At 46.8% G+C, this 22,284-nt stretch overlaps 1 protein-coding gene across 3 annotated transcripts; it reads left to right on the forward strand.

Moving 5' to 3' along the window:
- Positions 1-398: 398 nt before the first annotated feature.
- VAX1 (ventral anterior homeobox 1) lies at positions 399-20,589 on the forward strand. 3 transcript variants are annotated; one of them, XR_010028639.1, is made up of 6 exons: positions 399-1,146; positions 2,873-3,060; positions 4,756-5,301; positions 10,723-10,787; positions 11,680-11,762; positions 20,512-20,589. XR_010028639.1 is itself a non-coding variant. In XM_063162818.1 (3 exons), the coding sequence occupies exons 1-3, from the start codon at positions 909-911 to the stop codon at positions 5,293-5,295; spliced, it is 966 nt and encodes a 321-aa protein (XP_063018888.1). In that variant the 5' UTR covers positions 399-908; the 3' UTR covers positions 5,296-5,369. The 3 variants fall into 3 exon arrangements, 1 of the variants encoding a protein (XP_063018888.1); XR_010028638.1 differs by lacking the exon at positions 20,512-20,589 and adding an exon at positions 12,273-13,645; XM_063162818.1 differs by lacking the exons at positions 10,723-10,787; positions 11,680-11,762; positions 20,512-20,589 and having other exon boundaries at positions 4,756-5,369.
- The last annotated feature ends 1,695 nt before the right edge of the window (positions 20,590-22,284 follow it).

A 22,284-nucleotide genomic window follows, 5' to 3' on the forward strand; every position in this document is an offset into this window, starting at 1 on the left:
GAACTTTTTGGGTGTGTGCGTCCTGGGGATCTGTTTGTTTGTTTACAATCCAGGGGGCTTTTTTTTTTTTTTTTTTTTTGCTTTTTCTTCACCCCCCCTGCAACTGCATTTTTTCAGCCTTTCCTAGCAGCTTTATTCAGATTTATTTGGCGTGCTTTGGAGAAAGCCACTATATAATCGGGAGGTCAAAGGCAGACTGAAGAAAGTTAATAATGGCTGCTAATGGTGCTAACAATTCAGGGTGAATCTTGTCAAAAGTTGTTTTTTTTTTTTTCCCTCTCCCCCACCCTTTTTTTTCCTCTCTCCTTTTTTTTTTTTTTTTTTTTTTTTTTTTTTTTTTTTTTTTTCTGGAAGTCTCAGTCTTTTGATTGTGTGTTTCCTGAAAGCAAGACCAATCATTTCAGTTTATTCACTGGCTAAACTCTACTTGATTGGGGACAAGCACACAAACCATCCATTACGATCTGATATATTATCCAAACAATTTAGTGTATTCATGAGGTAACCTAAATGTGGAGGCTGCAAAATTACCCGTAATCAATTGAAACAGCGAGTGCGCGTCCCTCTGTGTGTCTAACAACTACATGTCTCTGTAATAAGGCAGACATTAAATCATTTTAGAGTTGTACTGTTGAGTACCTGATCACTGGGCGCTCTGGGAAGCTGGACAGTCACATTAGGACGCTGGGACTGAGGAAGCCGCTGCTTTTCCAGTGGGATAAAACCCGATCTTCCTTACTCAAGGTGCTTTACAGATCCCCACCGATCTCACCCTAAGTCGTGCAATATCCAGCATAGACTTCGTCTTCTTCTTCTTCTTCTACTCTTCTATAATTTTTTTGTTATCGTTGTTGGCGCTTTTTTATTTTTTTTGGTTTTATTTTTTTGTTTTGTTTTTATTGCACTACATGTTTGGGAAACAAGACAAAATGGACGTTAGATGCAGTTCAGAGACTGAAGCTAACCGGGTCTCGAAGAACGGACATAAAGAGGGCAAGGAAAGCAAAGGGTCTGAAGGAAATATTTCTACTTCTTTTTTGAAGGATCAGCAAGGGACTTTTTCTGCCTCTGCAGCCACGGAAGGTTGTAATAAAAGTAAATCTAGTTCGGCTGATCCGGACTATTGCAGGAGGATCCTAGTTAGAGGTATGAGTTTGAGGTATTTGGCGAGGGTGGGGGAAGGTGAGCCCGGGAGATGGGGTTGATTTTGCCGCTTTGCCTGGGGTCTGGCCCTGGGTCCAAAGCCCTTCCTACGGCTGCGGGGGAGAGACCCCGCTCGGGGCCGGGCCGTGCCGTGCCCCGGCCCCGCTCCGCCGCCTTTATCCCGGGGAATTTCCGCCGCAGTCTCGGCGCAAAGTTAAGCCGCGGTCGTTGCTCCCCGGCGCTGCCCCGGAACGGACCTGCCCCGCTCATTGTTGTTTTGTTTGTCCTTTCCTGCCCCGCAGCTTTCCCGGGGTGCCGGTCCCCGCGGGGAGCCCCGCGTTCGTTGCCCCGTTCCCCGCTCCCTCCGCGCCCGCGCGTCCCGCCCGCGGCCGGCCGCGCACCACGGCGAGGGGCAGCGAGGCCCTCTCGGAGGGCAGAGATTCCCTCCGTGCCTCCTCTCTCCGTGCCCGGCAGCCCGTAGAAAGGGCTGCTTTAAAACAACCACCAGCCTTAAGATAAATGGAGGGATAACGAAGCGTTGTTTAATTATTACTTTTTAGTAGTTATACGTTTAATTTCCCTCAATCTTCGTCCTTTCTCCAGGCTAAAATAGCTAAATAATCTTATTCTTACTCCCTCCAAAAAAAGAGAAAAAATTACCTGAAGAAATTTCAGTTTTATTAAGGTGCGTTTTGGGGGAGGAGGGAGAGAAGAGAATCGGAACAAAATATGTGGGAAGCAGGCCTTGAAAGCCAGAATTAATCCTTACGCCACTGGCTGACCCAGAGAAGGGTCAGATTAAAATGATGTGATTGTCTCTGATTTAAAACGTACCGAGGAGGTAAAATTACGGCAAGTAAAGTTCCGAAGGCTTTAAGGTAACCTGAATCTGGCTCTAGCTTGACAGTCGTGTTAATGAGATTTGTCCCGCTTTCCTTCCAGTCGGGGCTACCAGAAAAGTGAGGTTTCTGCGGGCTGGTTGGTGCCTTGTTTTCTTTCCCTCCCCCCCTCCTTTTTTTTTTTTTTTTTTTTTTTTTTTTCCCTCCTGCTTCTCGTTGCCAAAACCCCAAAGCGGCAGCGGCAGCGGTGCAGGGTGGGCTGGAGGTGTCCCCACGTTCACAGTGGCAGGCAGCCAGGTCGGGGCACTGCTGCCTCCAAAAGCGCTTTTTTTTTTTTTTTTTTTTTTTTTTTTTTTTTTTTTTTTTTTTTGAAGCATGAGAAACTTGTTATTAAAAAAATAATAATAAGAAGTGTTTATATTTTGGGGTGGGGGACGGAATGTGTATAGTGTCTACCAGCAAGTCCTAGCCCAGAGCCCAAGGGGAACAAAGGGTAGCCCTGCACTCCAGGCAGGCACAAAGCCTGGCCTGAAGGATCTCTCTCCCCCCAGCTTCTTCCCAGACGGGCCGTGGGTGATGCCGCAGTGTCGCACTGTGAGCGCAATATATTCAAAGTAATTTTTAAATGGGCTGAGGGGATTAATTATAGAGGCCCGGGCCCCCATCGCCCCCTCCTTCCTTCTCTGTTGTGGGTTTTTTCCCTTCCGTGGGTGCAGTGGCCAGGTGCAGAGCCTCAGTCGCAGGGACCCTGCTCCATCCCGACTCGTGCCTCGGTCCTAAAGGCGCTGGGGACGGCTCTTTCACTTGGAAAAATTAGAAAGTATAAAAAGGAGGGGGAAAGCAGAGGAGGGTTGCCTGGGTATGAAGCTGACTGCGCCTTTCTTTGCCAGATGCCAAAGGTTCAATCCGAGAGATTATTCTGCCTAAAGGGCTTGATCTGGACCGTCCCAAGCGGACCCGCACCTCCTTCACGGCCGAGCAGCTCTACCGCCTGGAGATGGAGTTTCAGCGCTGCCAGTACGTCGTGGGCCGGGAGCGCACGGAGCTCGCCCGCCAGCTCAATCTCTCCGAGACTCAGGTAGCGCCCCAAGGCCGGGGAGCCGCGCCTGCCCTGCCCTGCCCCGCGGGACCCCCTTCCCGGCCCGGGCAGCTCCGTGCCCTGCGGGGCCCAAGGACGCGGCCTTGTGCGCCTCCTGCGCCCTCAGCGCAGCCCCCGCGGGGCGAGGGGCGAGGCAGCCCCGGGGTGCCCACGCGTGTCCGGCCGGGATGGAGCTGAGGGGCTGCTGGCTGAGGAGTCCCGGCTGGGGACCTCTAACTGCGTGTCTCCCTAAGTGCGTGCGTCCCGAAGTGCGTGTGACCTTAACTGCGTGTCCCTAAGTGTGTCCCTAACCGCGTATGTCACAGCAAGAGGAACTGCTGGCCAAGGGAGTCCCTCGTGTCGCCTCACCCAGCCCCTCTGGGCTCTCCCCGCGGGCGAGGAGGCCCGAGGGCCTCGGAGGGAGCTTGGCCACGAAGCCAAACCCCCGCCGGACCGGGAGCGGCTCCCCCAGCTCCGGCCTGAGGGGATCCGGCCCCGCCAGGCTCGGTGTGCCCGGCTCCCCCAGCTCCGGCCCGGCCAGGCTCGGTGTGCCCGGCTCCCACAGTTCCGGCCCGCAGGGATCCAGCCCCGCCAGGCTCGGTGTGCCCGGCTCCCCCAGCTCCGGCCCGGCCAGGCTCGGTGTGCCCGGCTCCCCCAACTCCGGCCCGGCCAGGCTCGGTGTGTCCGGCTGCGCGGAGCCGCCGCCCCCGGGCGCGGAGATTTCGCTGCTGCGGCCGGGGAGAAGCGAGGGGAGGCCGAGCCGCTCCCAGCCCAGGCATACAGGCGCTCAAAGTCGCAGGGAGAGACGGGCACCTTCCCCGCGGGCTGCCGGGCTGGAGATGTTTGGGCTGGGCTTTCCTGGGTATGAGAGATCCGGGGATGGGGCTGAACTTTGGGCCGTATTTTGAGTCCTTGTATGTCCGAAGGGGAGAATCGCTCCTGCACCCTCCAGGGCAGAAAGGCCGGGGACCGACAGGAGGCCTAAAACTGTGAGAGCACAGGGAAGCATCCAAAAGTCCAAACTTAAAGCTGGTTTCATATTTCCACAAAACATCATATAACAGTAAATTCCCCTGATATGATAATTAGCTTTTTCTTTCCTTGCCGCATAGGAGTGACAAGTTCAACAGCTTGTAGGTTACAGAACCTGCCATGGGTGGGTTTTGTAGTGTTTTGGTTTGGTTTTGTTCGTTGTTTTTTTTGAGTGACTTCCAGAATTCCTTTTTAAAGTTGAATATTATTTAAAATTATCTGGGGATAGAGAGAGAGCGTCCAGTTTGGAATACGGGGAAAGAAGCTCATTACTGCTGTTACCCCCAGGAAGGGCAGTCGGAGCGGGCAGCGGCTGCTGGGAGCCGCGGAGTGCCCGGGGCTCCGGCTGAGCCGGCTTAGAATAAAGCGGTGAGAAAGGGCTGGCTCCGTCTCGCGGAGAATTCCCGGCCTGTAGTAAACTAGGACGAAGTGAGAGGTCTGGTTAAAGATGCAGAACGAAAGGCCCCGGGGTCACCCCGAAACCGGGCCCAGACAGAGGGTGCGGGGGGCTGTGTCTGCGAGCGCGGCTTTGTGCGTTTGGGAAGCGCTCCCCGCTGCCAAGAGCCTGTGCCCCAGCCCTCCCCCGCAGCCTCCGGGGGGGCACCTGCCGGGGGGCGCCGCTCCTCCCGCCCCGCTGACCCTGCCTCTCTCCCCGGCCCGCAGGTCAAGGTCTGGTTCCAGAACCGGCGCACCAAGCAGAAGAAGGACCAGGGCAAGGACTCCGAGCTGCGCTCGGTGGTGTCCGAGACCGCCGCCACCTGCAGCGTCCTGCGGTTGCTGGAGCAAGGCCGGCTGCTGTCTCCGCCGGGGCTGCCGGGCCTGCTGCCGCCCTGTGCCACGGGCGCGCTGGGCTCGGCGCTGCGCGGGCCCGGCCTGGCTGCGGCGGGCGGCGGCAGCGCGGCGGCGGCTCCGGGCGGCGGCGGCGGCTCCCCGCACCCTCCGGCCGCCAGCGGAGCCGCCGGGCCGCCCCCGCCCGCGGCGCTGCACGGAGCGGCGGCCGCGGGGCACGGGCTGTTCGGGCTGCCGGTGCCCGCGCTGCTGGGCTCCGTGGCCGGCCGCCTCTCCTCCGCGCCCCTGGCCGTGGCCGGCTCGCTGGCGGGCAACTTGCAGGAACTGTCGGCCCGCTACCTGAGCTCGTCCGCCTTCGAGCCCTACTCCCGGACCAACAATAAAGAGAGCGCTGAGAAAAAAGCACTGGACTGACTCTAAGTACCTTCCCCCTATTTATATTTATAGTCTCTATTTGTGGCGGTATTTATGGGACGGGCGGCCCCGCTCCCGCCGCCCCCGAGCCCCGCGGCGCGGCTCCCTCCGCGGGCCGGGGCGGAGCGGGGCCCGCAGCCCGGGGCAGCCGGGGCCGGGGCCGGGGCGCGGCGGGGGCTGCGGGCGCCTCCCGGTGCGCTCCCGCTGCCCGCGGTCCGTCTGTCCGGGCGGGAGGGGCGATCGCGCTGCTCGTTCGGTTGGGAAGGGACGCAGAGGGTCAGCGGTCGGGCCGAGGGTCGGCCGGGCTCCCCTCCATCGGCTTCGGCCAATGCCGAGCGAGGGAGCGGGGTTTCGGAGAAAGGAGGATGGAGCTGCCAGGTGATGCCCGTTTTGGGGTGGTTTTTTTGTGTCCCCCAGACTCAGTGATTTCTAAGCACAAAGGTTTTGGGGCCCCGCCTGTGGCCCCCGTTTACCCCCACACTCGCTGCACTACAGCCCCGAGCGAGCCCTTAGCACCAGTCAGGAAATCCTCCAGCAACTTTTCTTTTTCTTGGTAAATCTTGAATGTGGGAAGGGCCGAGACTGGCTGAACGTACAGTCACGAATAGGGGAGACAGAAACCAGTGGCTGCAGAAATTTTGCGTAAAATTGTCTCTTCCTTTGAGATAACACAACGCCCCCCCTTTTTTTCCCCTTTTTTCCTTTTTTTTTTTTTTTAATTTGAATTCCAACGGGCCTGTCCCGCGGAGCTTATCTGCAAAAACAAGTCTGCAGACAAATCATGGAACTCACAAATCTATTTGTATCTAGATCTGTTGCGATCGTAATTTTAATTTTTATTGCTTTATTTGATTTTTCCAAATAATTTCAATGTTCATCTAAACACAAAAAAACCCTGTAGCCTTCCTTCCTCCTAAAATAACCCTCTCGCATATCGCTCATACTTCATTTAAAACGAACGTAAAATATAAAAATCGTATCTTTTATTGTTATTTTTGTACTTTAAAACACATCTATGTAACAAACTTTTTTTTTTTTCATAATTCTTACTGCTATTTTCTCCACAAACATATGTATTTCACCTTTTAGTATTCTGGATCGAATATTTTCTGTTCAATTTCGGTACTTGAATTTGCCACAAAAGGGATGCTGTACTTAGGTAGTTCTTTGGGGGGAAAAATTATTTACTTTGGTTTTAAGTTTCTTTTCTTTCTTTGAACTTTAACACATGGCGTTTACAAACTGTATAAATACGTGCCACCAAACTGTAACCAAAAAAGAAAAAAAAAATTACAAAAAGTGGAATGGTTGCTGTAGAATATAGAATTAACTATAGACCAGAACTGGACAGAAGGAGCTGGATGAAAAGAAAATAGTAATTTTATTGTAAATTATTTACGTCTGAAGTTTCTAGGCAACTAGTCGAAAAAATAATGAATGAATTGAGCGCTGAGCCCTTGCTACTAACTTTTGTTCTGAATGTTTTGGATATTTGGATGTTTTGTATTTATGTGGTGAGAGTGAAATATATTATATCTATATGATGACGGAATTAGGTGTATTTTCGTCTTATATTTGTAGCACCCAAATTGCCTTCATTTACACATGCACTGAAAAAAAAAAACCCAACAAAAAACCAACAAAATAACAACAAAGCCCTATCCCTATTTAACCTGCCCGATTTTTCCTGTTTTTAAAATTAAATTGAATGTTTCATTTTAAGCGGGGGGCTGTGAGATCCACTTCCTAGAGGGTGATTTCCCGGCTGGGGCAGTTTGGGGCATTCCCAGTGCCGTGCTCGGCTCTGACCCAGCCCTTGCAGATCTCCCTGGCCCGGGGGCTGATCCCTGCCCGTGCCCGTGCCCGTGGTGCTGCCGGTGCCCCGGAGGTGCCCACCCTGCCAGGTGCCACCCCGTGCAGGGCACTGCTCACCTCCAAACCGTGCCGGGCCAGGCAGGCACTTGGAGTGCACATCCGTGCGTGCGTGACAATGTACAGATGTACAGGCACATGTAAAGACACTGCTCAGCTTGTGTGCACAAATACAGATATTTAGAGGGGTTTTCTGAGCAGCTCTTGCTTCCATTCTGGTTGGCAGCCCAGCCCTGAGGGTTTTTACTGGGCAGGAGTGCAGGTTTCCCAAGGCCCTGGCTCCCCAGGCCATGCCACCTGGGCAGGGTGGCACCTGCTGTCCCCACAGCTCTGCCCTGCCCTCAGGTCCCTCTGTGGCCTCCACTGGGCTCTGCTACAAGCCTGTCCCAGCCAGGGCAGATGCACTGCTCCAGGTTAGGGGGGAAGGATGCATGGTGGTGCTGATTTGGTTGGCTTTTTATGAAGAGTGTAGAAATGATCTGGGGTAGGGCAGCCGGGGTGAAGGAGGGGATCGCAGGTGACATTTGAAGAGGTGACATTGAAACTGCTGGTCAAGACTGGAAAACTTCACGGGGAGGGAAAAGTGTTGTATTAAAAAGAAAAGAGCTGAATGTGACAGAAGAGATCTGCCAGGGAGATCTGGAGGGAGAGGGTGGTTTTCAGTTTGTGCCTTGCCTGGACTGCACAGCATCACCCACAGCCCCACACAAAGAAGGGAGCCCTGGCCTGGGCTGCCTTTGGGAATTCCCTTCCCAAGGAGGGAATTGTCACCACCCAAACCCTCCCTGGGCTCCCCTGCCAAGCAGGGGGCTGAGCTGTGTGATGAATTTGTCCTGTCTTGCAGGACCTCCCTGCAGCTGAGATGGGGCCATTTCAGTGCCCAGATTCGCTGCTGCGTTGTGAGCCATGGGAACAGCAGCACAAACGTGTTCTGACAGAGCTGGCTCAGGTGCCCTCATCTAAAAAGAGGATTTCCCTGCTCCTCTCTTTAACCAGAGACTGCAGGAGCATTCCTGTCCCCTCACACAGGTGCCACGAGGCTCCTTTTCCCTGGTTGCTGGCCTGATCTGCAGTCTCAGGGCTGGAGCTGTGGTCAGTGTAAGCTCTCTGCTCCCCTTGTAAGGCAGTTTAAGCCAGCATCAGGCAAAATTGCTGACACAGTAGCAGAAGCCCTTGTTTTACAGCTTTGCAGCCCTCAGTATACATGTGAAGAGCTAGACATTTTCATTCTTATTACTATTATTATTAATTATTTCTGAACATTTAAAAGAAAAAAAAAAAGAGGGATGTGCCTTGAAGTGTGAAGGAGTCTTGTCTAAGCATTGAGGTGAAATAAATACTTCAGGAAATATTAATTTCTTTTTTTTTTTTTTCTTGTCTCCTTCAAATTCCATCTGTCCCATATCAGGGGCTGCTTGTGGGCTGGGGTTGGAGCAAAAACCAGAGGCTCCCCAGTCCTGTGCAGGGCTGTCACAGTTCTGTTTCAGTCTCTGCTTGTGACTCAGGCCAAAACCTTGGAGCCCCACAGGGAGGGAGGCAATCGGTCATTTTCTTTAAAATTTTCAGCATTTCAAAAGCACGGGGTCCCTGAGAACCAAAACACCCTGGTTTCTACAAAACAGACATAAAAATATATTCATTTGCATTTCTGTAAAAAAAAAGAGGGAATACCACCTGTGTTATTGCATAGGAAAAATTAAAAATCATTCATACACACATCTACATATACAGTGAAGCTGAATATAAAAGCTGGTTTGGTTTTTTTGGTTAGTTGGTTCAGTGGGGTTTTTTTGGTTTTTTTTCCAACAACACCAGAGCTGTTCTGAAGCTGTGTGCTGCCCAGAGACACTACTTGCTTGTTGCACTAAAATGCTGATTTTCATCCTACTGGAGCAATGAACACAAGCCACCTTCCTGAAGCTATTTGCTGCTGAAAGGTTTTGCTGCATTTCTTGCTGTATTTTTATTTGTGGCCATCACTGGGGCTTTAGAGCTCAATCAGAGAAATATTTCGTTTATGCAGAGGGAGCATGTGTGAATGTGAGGGGCAGGAATATTTAGTAGGAAAGCAAATAAACCAAGTATAAATCTATATCTGGCATGAATTTTTAAAGGAAATCACAGAAGGATTTCTGTGGCAGATGGACTTCCCCAAACATTTCCTTAGCAGCAGCTACACATAGGGCTTAGGATTTACAGAGATGGAGTGCAGCATGGGCTATTTAAATTTCTTCATCTGAAGGAATTCATCAACTCAAGGAGTATTTTCACAGTTACATGGACAATATATCTTTTCCTGTGGCTCTCAGGAAGGAAAAGCTCCCAGGATCAGCTCCAGAGCACCCAGGGGAAAACACAAAACAATGCTAGCCAGGTACACATAGGGAAAAGAGAAATCAGTCTATTTAGAGGATATTTTCAAAAGCATTTGCCCACCCACTTAACATAGACCCTGTTTTATTTGCTGCTCCTCCATATCCCTCATGCCAGGGATTAGTGCAGCCTCTGACCACTCTGTCCCCGTTTGCAATCCTGCCATCAGCCCAAGGTACATGACCTTGTGACATGGAAAAAAGCACACCAGGTCTCTGATTAACTTCAGAGTATTTAATTACTTTTAAGGAAAGAAAAACACTTCCGAAGAATAACTCTTGAGCAGAAGCAAGTCACAGCCACCAGCAAGTGTTTAACAAAATTACCAGGGAAGCTAAAATGAGATCAATGCATGTGACGCTGTCTATGCAAAAGCCACAATATAAATTGTGACCCTGGGCCATAGCTGTGGCCAAAGTGCTGGCTGGCAGGGGCTGACCTAGGACACTTCTGACTCAGGTGTAAGAACTCTCTAACAAGCACTTTACTCCCCGTCTTTCTGCTTCTTATAATTGCTGAGCAACTTAAGCACAGTATTTATTTATTATCTTTCTATATGTAGTTGTTAGTGCTCATGCTGTTCTTCATCTCTGTGTAAATGACTGACTCTGGTTTGTATATTAAGTCTTAAAATTTTCTAGTGGAGTGCGTTCCACAGTCAGTCACACACAGAACAAAAATTATTATATTTTGTATATGTTTTCTATTTTTTGTTGACATGAATTGTCCCAAGTTCTGTCATTAGAATTAGCAGAACAGATGTTCCCACCTTCTGCAACCACATCCTTTTCAATTCTTTTACCATGTTATCTTTTTTTTCCTTTTTCATGAACAATCAAAATAATTTTAACTTATTTTCATACACAGTTCTTGCAAACTGTACTTAATATAACTGTTTGCCAAGAGGTGCTGCCTTTTTTTTTCTTATTCTCCCTGTGGAAAAAAATAAAGTAATAAATTCCCAGAGCTTTTTTCTCTTCAGCTATCTGTAACCCATTCTTCTATTTGATCTCCCTGCTGTGAGCAAGAATGAAAACATCACGTCAGTATAAGGATTTGCCCAGAACACAAACCTTTACTTGGCACTTAGTGTCATTGCCAATGCAAGAAAACTAGATCACAGGCCTCATCTGATGAGATGCCATGGCCTGGGTGAATAAATTGGTTTTTTTTATGTTTCAGCTGAAGCAGAAAACCAAGGAACCAGATGTAGCAGAGGGCAAATAAAAGAGTTCAATCCACACAAGGTAGGTCCATAAAGTTTGTCACAGAACCAGGCACATCTACCTGGCAGAAACCTCTTCTTACAGCTCTCACAAATGAGTGGTTTGGCTGCTTGAAGAAACATCACCAAAGGTATGGGCAAAACCAGGGTTTAGTATGAATTTTTGGAAATGCAACTTGACATAGTTTGATGGCAAGGTTCACTCTACAATTTACTGCACAGGTTAAGGTGTAAAAAGGAAGATCAAATTAGAAGCAATTTGAAATTATTTGTATGGAATCTGGGAATGCAAAAGCAGGTAAAGGTGTGAAGGAGATGGATGCAAAGATAAGGGTGCAAAGGGTTTAGCAGCACTTAATCATTGAATTCTTTAACATTTACAATAGTGATTCAGTAGGGCTCACTACAACAATGGCTTAACCATAGATTTGAGACACTAACATTCATACCATAATCAATTCACAGGCACACAGGTAAAATTATGTGTACACAGATTTCTATGGGTGTAAAGGCTCCTATCAAAAGTTCCCCTCAGGTTCAGTGAAATATTCACACCAAATCATTGTACTCACACCAAATCATTGTACTCACACCAAATCATCAATGCTCACACTTTGCATTTCCTGACAGGCAAGGGTTTCACTCTGAGGAATGCAGAGACGTGGTGGGATGGGGAATCAGCCTCAGCCTTGTTGTCAGAGATGGTTCCTTGAGTACCACAGACTTGGCTTGGGAGCTCTGAGAGGTGCCCCAGCCACAGGGAGGTGCTGCTGCAGCTGCTGCAGTCCAGGAGAACTCAAAGGGTCTCACTTGGGACCACCATTTACAGGGTCACAGGATGATTGACTTTGGCCATCAGTAGGTTTCCCTCCTGACCATAGCCCAAGCCAATAACTGCTGTGGTTTTCTTGCAGCTTCCCAGAGTGCTGTGACAATGGTACCATTCCACCCAGGCTACAATTCACACTGGTGCCACTCCACTCAGGCCACAGCTCAGGTAAGTGGTTTACCAAGGTTACAAAGGAAAATTGCTTATCCTTTGTTTCCCACCTTTTTTGGAAGCTGATGTTTCTGGTGCTTTCCACCTCTACAGTGCAAGAGCTCCTGGTACAACCAGGGAGTGATTTCTGGTGTGGTAAATGGACACTTCACCCCTCAGCTGGTTCCACCAGGGTTTATCAGGAGCCTCTGAGGTCGCAGAGCAGGCCCAAGGATGAGGAGGGTGGCAGATGCACCACCACAACAATCCAGAAGCACTTCACTGAAAGTGCATGAAAAACAGTCCATGAAATGGATGGAAAACCAAAGGGAAACTTGTTTTCCAATTTTGTCTCAAAAATTTTAAAAAATGAACATGAATTTAAATTTTTCCTAAGGTTGGTATCCTTTGCATATCAGAAGATTTTTTTTATTAGTCTAGCTGCACAGGGATCAATCCAGCAAAAACATTTGCAAGAGTTTTTGTTCTTCTAAATTCCCTTCTACTTTTTTTTTCCTTTTATTTTAGTGGACAAAAAGTAGAAGGAAACTCATCCTGGCAAGCAACGAGTTGGCAAGTCATGAGCTGTGGATTCAGGTTGGATATTGGGAAGAATGTCAGCCAGGACACAAAAGACAGAAAAAGGTTACTGAGGTCATACTTGGTTACAAAAATGCAGTTAGAGAGAGAAACAAGTGAAGGATAACCTGGTATGTGTACAGAAGCATGGAAGGATGTCCTCTTGGCTTAATTCAAAACCCATGAAAGTTAAGAAGAAAAATTAAGAAAATTAAGAAGACGAATTCTCATTTTTGCCAGAATTTGTCCGATTCTGAGAGCACTGTTAGTCATTGCCCAGTCAGTTTCTATCTGCTCTTCCTCTGAAATGGGGATGCTGATGCTCATCTAAACCTGTTCAGAAGGAGGTATGAGTGTCAAGTACTAGTGTACTGAAATAAAGTTGAGACAAAATTGTGGTCAAAAATTTGACAGCCACCGTAGTTGACTCCAATTCAGTGTTAGCACTTACTGTCTCTTGTTAGCCCTGATCTTTCTTCCTTTCTTTATTTTCTTGCCTTGTCTCTAATTTAAACCTCCAAAGGGTGTCTACCACTAGACAGTTATAATCTCCTTGAGGCCTCTAAACAATTTCATAAACCAAATCCTAAATGGAAATTAGAAACAGGCAGGAGAGTGAAGTGTCTGTTGCCATAAAGGGCTGAGGAGGATAAATAGCCAATCCAAGGCATCCTGAGTGCATGCTCCAAGATAATCTCTATATTTCTCTGGACACAGCATTGTGAACATCCTCAAGATCAGCTGATTACTGAGATGAATTAGCAAATAAGAGCCCATTACATCAGGTGTTGAGGAGGACTTTAATTGTGCTCAGGCTCCAAATGGGAAACTTTATACTGTGTCACAGCTGCTAAAACAGCAGAGCCTTATGGAAACAGTCTTGGATTACTGGCCCCATGGAGTGAAACATTTTGAATGGAAGGGATTATGCTTATTATTTCTCAGTGCATTGTGTTTTCTTAGATATTTTTACTGTCATTATTATTATTTACCAAGTTAATTGATACATACACATGCTTAATGATGTTTCCATGTATATTTAATACTTTCTTCCACTGTTGTAATTTGAATGTGGTCGTAGGGAAAATAACATGAGATACATGAAATAGTTGCCCTTTGTTAAGATTAAAATCCTGAGAAACTTGGTGAGTTTGCTTATCATCCACTTGCCAAGTGTCCTCCTGCCTTTTACCTGAAGAAATCAGATCCTTTGCCAGGTAGAGTTTAAATGGTATTTTGTGAGAAGATGATCACCATAGAGACACTGCCCTCAGTCTCAGTATAGACCATTTGTGTTCAGAACAAATTTCATCTTTTATCAGAAGAACCAAGTCGGGAAAAACCCAGAGGAATTGATTAAAACTTTTATAAATTAAATTTGTCTGTTGCAAAGGGAAAGCACCAGACTTGTAAGCTGCATTTCCAATTCATCTGTTAGTCTGTATTTCATTATAAATTTGAGCTCCTGAAGTTTCTAAGTAGAAATGCGGTAACCTGATTTAATGCTCCTCAGGGAAATGCCTTGGACTCTGTGCACAGACTTTCATAGAAGCAAGGGCTAATTTGTGTATATAAAAGAAGAAATGGCCATCTAATCATGTAGTAAAAACTCTTCTATTGAACATCTCAAGTTCCTTAGAAGCATGTTCAATGCTGAGGACAAATATGTGAAGGTTATTTGAGAAGAGTGGATAAATGTGGAAAAGATGAAAAATCAATGAATATAGTAGTTATCATGAAACACAGTTATAAAAAAGGAACCAAGTAAAGAAGAAATATTTTCACTCTGTTGGAAGATGCTCAAATCTAGCTGCCCAGCTATGTCTATAGAAATCTCTCCCTGTAAATAGGAGTTTTGAGCATGTATTTATCTTCTATTTTTTGGGCTCTGCGGGCCAGTAAGCACTGTTTCTGTGCTGAGATGGTGTTACTGCCTCAAAACTTCATGAGCCAATTGCATCCCTCTGGATATAATTAGTATGAAACATAAGGTGTGAGCTTTATCTCTATCCTTTCATCCACAGTTAAGGCAATTATTCCAATGTTCTAGCTAAATTTTGGCGTGTTGTTTTTGGACAATCAGACACATGAATCAAAGAGGGAAAATACAACGCAATGCTCCAGAGCACCAGCTTAGCCAGAGATGCCTCAAGGCATAAAAATTTCAGGCAAATGGTCTTTTTCTGCAAGAGTGCCCTAAGCACCAGTGATGCTGGAAAAATGAATTAACAGAAATATCAATACAATTCCTTTTATGTGTAACTGTTCATGTTCAGAGAGGAACCTGACGAGGTCTCTGGTGTCGAGATGACCCCAAGATGTTAGAAAGTCTCTTTTTTCCCCAGCCCCAAGACTGAAGAAGAAGACAGGATTCTTTGGCTCTTGTTCTCGAGGTTGTTTATTTTTTCTTATCTGTGACATTCTTTCTGTGACCTGCTGAGATCTGTCCAGCAGGTCAGGTTGAGGCACACTGACTGCCTCAGGGTGGTGTTATCTTTTTATACTAAAAACTACACATAGCACATACTTTATTTACAATACTTTTCCAATACCTATCACCTATGTTAGACAGTCTGTCTCTACTCTAAACCAACCCAAAAGTGTCACCATCACAGCAGAAGATGGAGGACAAGAAGGAAAAGGAGAAAGACAGAAGACACCCAGATTCCTTCATCTTGCCTCTTGAACCCTCATTCTAAATCCCCAAAATTCGACCTTTCCACCCTGTGGTAATTCACTTTCATTCTGTTCAAACCCGTGTGGCTTGTAACTCCTCACACAAAGTTGGGAATTGTTTCCATGGGCTAAAATCAAAGGCACAGGTGTTCCTGACTCTGTGCCAAGGTCTTGGAGCCTCTTGCCAGGGTCTCGAGTCCTGCAGGGCAGCCAGAGGGATGTCCTGGATTCCGGCAAACCCTGGTCCCGGTGATGCGGGACCTCACCTTGTGCCTGATGGAGGCCGGGAGCTCCGGGGCCGCTCAGCACCGCGGACAGCGGCGGCACCACCGGGGCCGGGCCGGGAGCCGGGCAGCGGGAACGGGAGCGCGGGGGGAGAATCGCGGCCGCCTCCGCGGGGCAGGGCTGGCACCGGCACGGCACGGGGGGGAGTCCAAACCGACAGATCCGAACGTCCCACAAAACGCGGCTGTGATTTTAAGGCAGCTCTTGGCACAAACAAAATGACAGGTCAGGGATGAGGTGCCATGTCGCGAATTTCTTTAACCAGGAAAAAGAGCTCAAGAAAGGCAAAATTGTTTCGAATGAAAGACTTATTTGCTGCAACTCCCTTTTGATACCACAGTGCACATCTTCCTCTGGCAGGTTTGCCTGCTTGGTTCAGCCCTACAGCTCCAGCCACAGAGGGGTCTTCTTCCTGCAGCTTTGTTTGCTGAGCATGATGCCACAGGTAGGAAATACCCCTGTGAGCAGCTTTGTATGCTGAGCATGATGCCACAGGTAGGAAATACCCTGTGAGCAGGTTTGTATGCTCAGCATGATGCTGCAAGTAGGAAATACCCCTGTGAACAGGTTTGTATGCTGAGCATGATGCCACAGGTAGGAAATACCCTGTGAGCAGCTTTGTATGCTGAGTATGATGCCACAGGTAGGAAATACCCCTGAGAGCAGGTTTGTATGCTCAGCATGATGCCACAGGTAGGAAATACCCCTGAGAGCAGGTTTGTATGCGGAGTATGATGCTGCAAGTAGGAAATACCCCTGTGAACAGGTTTGTTTGCTGAGCATGGTGCCACAGGTAGGAAATACCCCTGAGAACAGGTTTGTATGCTGAGCACGATGCCACAGGTAGGAAATACCCTGTGAGCAGCTTTGTATGCTGAGCTGCAAGTAGGAAATACCCCTGAGAGCAGGTTTGTATGCTCAGCATGATGCCACAGGTATGAAATACCCTGGTGGGGAGCTGGAATCAACTGTCCCAGCTGTCCCCCAGCCAGCTCACTGGTGGTGTGGGCTGAGGAGCAGAAAAAGCCTTGATTCTGTGCAAGCACTGCTCACAAAAACATCCCTGAATTACAGACACTGTTTTCATCACACATGCAAACTGTCCCACATCAGTCCCACCTCAGCTACTGTGAAGAAAATTGAGTCTACCACAGCCAAAATCAGCACACCATGTTTCGTAACCTCCATACAATCCAAATGTACATGAAACACAATTTTGTCTTGTCACAGTTAACAGGAGCAAGATTATTTCTTTGACATCACTTAAAAGATATTTATAAGATCTGTAGGTGATCAGGATCCTTATTTAGAAGCATTAAATGCTCCTTCCAGAACTATGGTTGTGTGTCTGGCAAACTTCTATGAGAAAGTACAACACTACAGAAGTTCAGTGGGGACAGAATGTGCAGACCTTGGCTGGTAATCAGAGCTCCACTTTGTTCATTTGCTTTCCCTTTCCATTCTGCTCCCACTCTTATTTAGTTTATCTGTAAGATTTGCAGGTAGAAATTCTCCCCTGCTGTGCATTTGCATAATTAGGCCAATCAAGAAGCACTTCTTTCATATGAATAACAATAATAAATAGCTTTGTTAGTCCTTAAGAATACAGTAAACAGTGGAAAGTCTACAGCCACAAGTTCAAACCCTTTAAAGAACTGTAATGCTAGTTTATATTAAACTCAAGATAAATGATAATTTTCTACCTGATCATTTGTTTTCACAGTTTAGAGGGCAGATATATTCCTCTCTAGATGCATGTGAATACATTAGCACTATGAAATATTCCTGCTCATACCTGTGGAACAATTTATTGAAATAAAAAATTCCAGAGTTCACCTATCTAGAGCTTCCAATAAATTTAACATCTGGCTATATGTAAATACAATTATGCTTCTGCTAAGAACATCCCTTGAAACAGCCTGCACTCCATAGGTAATTGGTGTGAATATGCAGATAACACAGAAAAGAATTCAGTGGCAGAGAAGATTTGGCAATGTCTGTTTGTGCAGGCTAAAACAGAGAGTATCCCAACAGAAGAGCAAATCCAGGAGGCAATTTTTGGTGTAAAGCTAAATCTTTTTTGCTTTGTTACTCTGAAATATATTGCATAAGATTTAAAAGAAGAGACTAACTTAAACATCCAGATCAAGGGTTTAATGACATTTTCATGAAGAACTATCAGATGTTTCATTGCAAGTTCTTGATGTATAAAAATCAAGAGGTGACAAGTACCAGAAAAAGAAGAAAAAGCCATTCAACTTATGTAAAATCAGTATGTCTGCATCATAATAAGAGGACAAGGGAGTTCTGTACTTTCAAGGTGTGCTTTGCTGGGTGGTAGTACTGTGGGGATTACCTGTGGGGATTACCCAAGGGTGTATGAGTTAATATTGAATCTATTAACTCTTGGTAGTCTGGGATTGGACATGAACCAAAAATATGTTTTGCAACAATGCTAATGGGCAACACCTTCAGTCTTGATTAATTCAAGAGTTAATCTACTGATGAATTCCTGCATGAATTTTCTAGAACTGGTGAGTTTTGTACCACAAAACAATGCAGGACTTCAGTTCCCTACATAGCTAGAACTGTGTACAATTGCTAATTAATATAATGCTACTTGGTCTATATTGTTATGTAAGAAATATTCATCTCCATGTACACAGTGTGCTCTGAGAGAGGGAAAGGGAATAGCACAGGCAAAACCATATTTTCATGAGTTATCTTGCAAACAACCACCTTGATAGGACTCAACAGCAGTATTTTCTAAAATTATAGGGAAAGAAGACATGTCCTTAACTTAAAGGAAATAACTTACCAGCCTTATATGACCACCTGTTTTCTTTTATGGCGAGAGTAAAATTTTAAAAAGAGAAGTTTGAAAATCTCTCTGTGGACAACTCTACTCTGTATCACAGAGATGCTTTGCAGAAGGCTGGAGACAAAGCAAAGGATTTTTAAGCCTTCAAGTACAAGACACTGTTTAGTCAGTGTTTAACAGTGGAGCATGATCCCACGGCCCCATTTACCACAAACCCTTGCTGACTGTATCGGGCAGCATAAGGCCTTTGAGGTCAGGGTGCTCACTTTACAAGTTTGCCCTTGGAGTCTCAGAAGTAAGGAAGCATTTCAAACCTTGAGCTTCAGAAAGAATTTAAGAAATGCACAAGAGAGCCAACTTTTAAATGAACTGGAAAGATTTTATGAGGACAGAAGATCAACAAGTGACCAGGACTCCAACTGTGAAAGAAAATGTGAGAAACAAGCACCTCTTCTAGTGTGAAATTGGTCTAATTCTTGGGGCCTTTAGAGTGGCAGTATCAAACAACTGGCCAATATCGTGTACACTTTCTGCCATCCACGTGGCACCAAGTCCATTACCACACTCTGTGAGGCACTCCAATCTGCCACAGGTTTGTTTAACCCCTCATTTCAGGGTGGAGATGGAGATTTTCCCCTCTCACCCACAGCTGAATGTGTCTTAATGCACCTGGAAGCCAGTATTGCCATGCACCCCAGTGCTGCACACAAGCGATGCAGAAAAACCTCATCCAGCCAGGGGCTGAGTGAAGTGGGGTTGCAGGTGCACCTGATCTTAAAGGGGTTTAAAAGAGAGGTGAGGACAGACTTTTCATTGTGCTGATAGAGACACAGTAAGGGCTAATAATTTTAAATATATTGAATAAATTTTGTACAATGAGGGTGGTCGAACAGTGGCCTTGTCCCTGGAAACATTCAAGGCCAGGTTGGATGAGGCTTTGAGCAACCTGGTCCAATGGAAAGTGTTCCTGCTTAATCCAAGGGGGTTGGACTAGATGGCTTTTAAAGAGCCTTCCCAACCCAAACCAGTCTGTGATTTCATGGCTGCTGGTGCATTGGTGGGCAGGAACTGCAGTTGTACCTTGAAAGAGGCACCTGTCTCTACACAGCCCCGAGCTGTGATCACCAGCACGGGGCTCACTAAAGGCGTGAAGGCTGGCACACCATGTTGGATATTTAGACATCAGGTGTATTTGCTGGTTTTCATTTGGAACATCCGACAATGCATTTTTATAGTTTTGAGGGGTTTCTAGGTGTGATTAATGAAACAAACCAGAGTTTTGTCAGACCCAGCTGTGAATGGTGCTTCACAGATCTATCATGCTTTTCACCCTGCCCTGCTTTGCAGCATCACCTGGGGGAAAAGGTGCCACGGTTGCTGGATCTGCCAGTGCTCCCAGCCTGTGCTTGTGTTGTTAAGAACTCAAACAAATCTGCTACTGCAAGATTTCTTGATAGTGAAAAATGCAGTCTGAGGAATAACTCCTCCCAGCTCCTTCTAGTCCAGCTGCTTTCACTGCTTCACTGAGAGCATGCAAGAGGAGCACTGTGAGGTGTGGCAGTGGCTGTGTCTCTCTCTGCTGGGCAAGGCAGGTAACACTGCTCCTCAGTAAACAGACACAGATTTGTTAAACCACTGCTCTGATGCCCCTGCCAATACCAATTCCTATCAGATCCCAGTCCACAAAGCAATATTGATCATCTTTCTAAAGGGTGGCATTTCCACACTGATATTGTTGGAGGAAGGAGGAACATTTTTTTTGAGAAGGGGTGTTTCAAGGCAAATAACCCTCCAAGGAGCATTCATTTTCAAATCAGTAACACACAAGTATGGCTAACTCACAAAACAGCAGCCAGTTATATATACAGATTTCAATGAGGCTTTTAGGAGAAACAATGGGGCTGGTTTTAAGGGTGGTTGGCCTGCTGAAGTGCATTTCTCTGCACAGATACAATGCTGTAGTGCTGAATGGATTCAATAGTGCTGTCTCAAACATGGCCAGGAGTGTCTGGAAGTGGGTGGAGGTAGAAAGAGCTAGTGGGACTCTTCTTGTGGTTGGCTCAGGCTGCCTCCTCCAACCCTTTCTTTGCCCTGGCAGGGGCAAAGGTTTCCTTCCCCTTTCCCTCTGTGACAAGTGTCCTTCTCTGCATGAACAATCCCCATCTGGAAATAATAGAATGACATTTTTAAAAATGTGGGCTTAAAAAATTCAGGCATAACTTTGTCTGAACGAGATGTCTGGGTGGCAGAAGACTCTCCTGAGGGAAGTGAGTATATCTTGGTACCTCGGCTGTTTGAAACTGGGAAGGAAAAATACATACAGGGATAGAATATAATGTAGGAATCAATCCTGCCTTGGCCTGTGTAAGGAAAACAAGTGACCTTAATGATCTATTCTCTCTCTAGAGCACTCACAGAGAAAGCCGTGCTCGCTCCAATTCAGCTGTGTGCCCAGCACATAACACAATGGACCTCACTCCTCGGGAAGCTCTAAGTGCCACTGGAATAAAAATAAACAAGTCCTGCACAAGATGGTGAGGGCACCAGCAGCCTACAAAAAGCAGCTCTTGGGGGCCACACAAAGTCTTGGAGTGGGGGGTTGTGCAGCAGGAGAATTTACGTAAGGAAATTCACTTCCCCCGTTGAAAGATACACTTCAGTTCAAAATGCACGCCTCCCTTTTTGCCAGTGCAAATTTCACATGCACATTCCTATCTATGTCAAAATAAAAACACAATGACTGCAAGCTTATGGGTGACACCACTGAACAATGCCATAAAATACAAGACATGAGACAGAAATACATAAATAGCTGCAGGCCATGATCTGCTCTCAACTGTTTTTGTGCTGCTCCATTAATACTAATAGGAGTTAAGTGTGCAGAATAAAGTGACAGCTATTGCCCCTCAGCTCTGCCAGCAGTCCTTAAGGTCCAGCCAGCACTTCTTGGTGCTACACTGGACTCTGGGGAAGAGCACAGTCCATCTGCTCTAACACCATGCAGGCTGGTTTCAGGGTTCCTGTCTCCAGTCTCACTATGAGCTGTTGTAACATGAAAGCAACAACAGCAGTAATAGCACAATCCTGGTGTGCTCACACCTTTTTCAGGAGAGGAATACTTTGACAGAGCTTTGAAATGGAAAATGGTGCTAAAAGGTGGATTTTTTGGTGTCCTTTGGTGAAAAATATCCTTGAAATTTTTTAGCTGAGAAGCCTCAGACAATACAGGCATAGGACTACCATGGTAGTGTTATATCCCAGCCATCTCATGGTTTAGGGGTTTTCTGGGGGAGGAATGGTAATATTGTTTTTCTTATTGGTGACATTTTCCATTACCTCTCTGGGATCTGAGAAGGAAATTAAAAACGCTGCAGGAACAGCCTGGGGATAGTCTGTTCTCCAGGCAGTAAAAGAAATGACAATGATCTATTGTACTGGAGAGTCCTCAGGATGTGCCACTCTCTCCTTACCAAATTTCTAAAAGCCAGGCAGCTAATATACTCCCAGTGGCACAGAGATGATGTTCAGCTAACCTCTCCTTCTAGCTGCTCCTCTGTTCCTAGTCCACATTTTCCAAACCATTTTCCAATGTGTGTTGAAATAAATTTTTAAATACAGCTCACCTAAACTTCACTCCAGCCTGCACTGCTGGAGTTTCTGTCAACTTCAGATGCATGGAATCAGGCCAGCTGCAGGAAGTTGCCACCGTGTGAACCACTTGGAGCTTTTATTCCTCCTAAGGTTTGAAACACATAAGTGTGTGTTCACACATGCAGAAAAAAGAATCTTCTGTCTGATCCACCTTAGAACAGATCACATTTGGATATTTTGCACACTGGGCTGTCCTTGCTCTGCTGCCAGCTCAGAGCTGAAGCAGTGTGGGAATGAGGTTGCCCTGCTGCTCCCTTTGCTGGTTCTTTGCTTTGCCAGCCCCGGCTCAGCCCCACACCATCACAGGCCTTGCAACCTTAGATTTTTATGCAAAAGCGCCTAGATTTTTATGCAAAAGCAACCAGCAACACTCATGGGCTTGGGGCACTGTGCAGACCACCTCCCCTTGAGGGGTTCTCAGGGACCTCAAAAGAGACAGACACTGAGACACAGCATTTACTGCTAAATCAAAACTCAAGTCAGACCCGCAAAGTAGATTTGCTTTCAATCCACAATTTAAAGGGAGTG

Source organism: Melospiza melodia, chromosome 9 (genome assembly GCF_035770615.1).
Source record: "Melospiza melodia melodia isolate bMelMel2 chromosome 9, bMelMel2.pri, whole genome shotgun sequence".
NCBI classification, from domain to species: domain Eukaryota; kingdom Metazoa; phylum Chordata; class Aves; order Passeriformes; family Passerellidae; genus Melospiza; species Melospiza melodia.

Coding starts and splice junctions, on each gene's coding strand:
- VAX1 (XM_063162818.1), top strand. CDS start 909: ATGTTTGGGAAACAAGACAAAATGGACGTTAGATGCAGTTCAGAGACT. Junction 1,147..2,872: donor CAGGAGGATCCTAGTTAGAG/GTATGAGTTTGA, acceptor TTTCTTTGCCAG/ATGCCAAAGGTTCAATCCGA. Junction 3,061..4,755: donor TCAATCTCTCCGAGACTCAG/GTAGCGCCCCAA, acceptor CCCGGCCCGCAG/GTCAAGGTCTGGTTCCAGAA.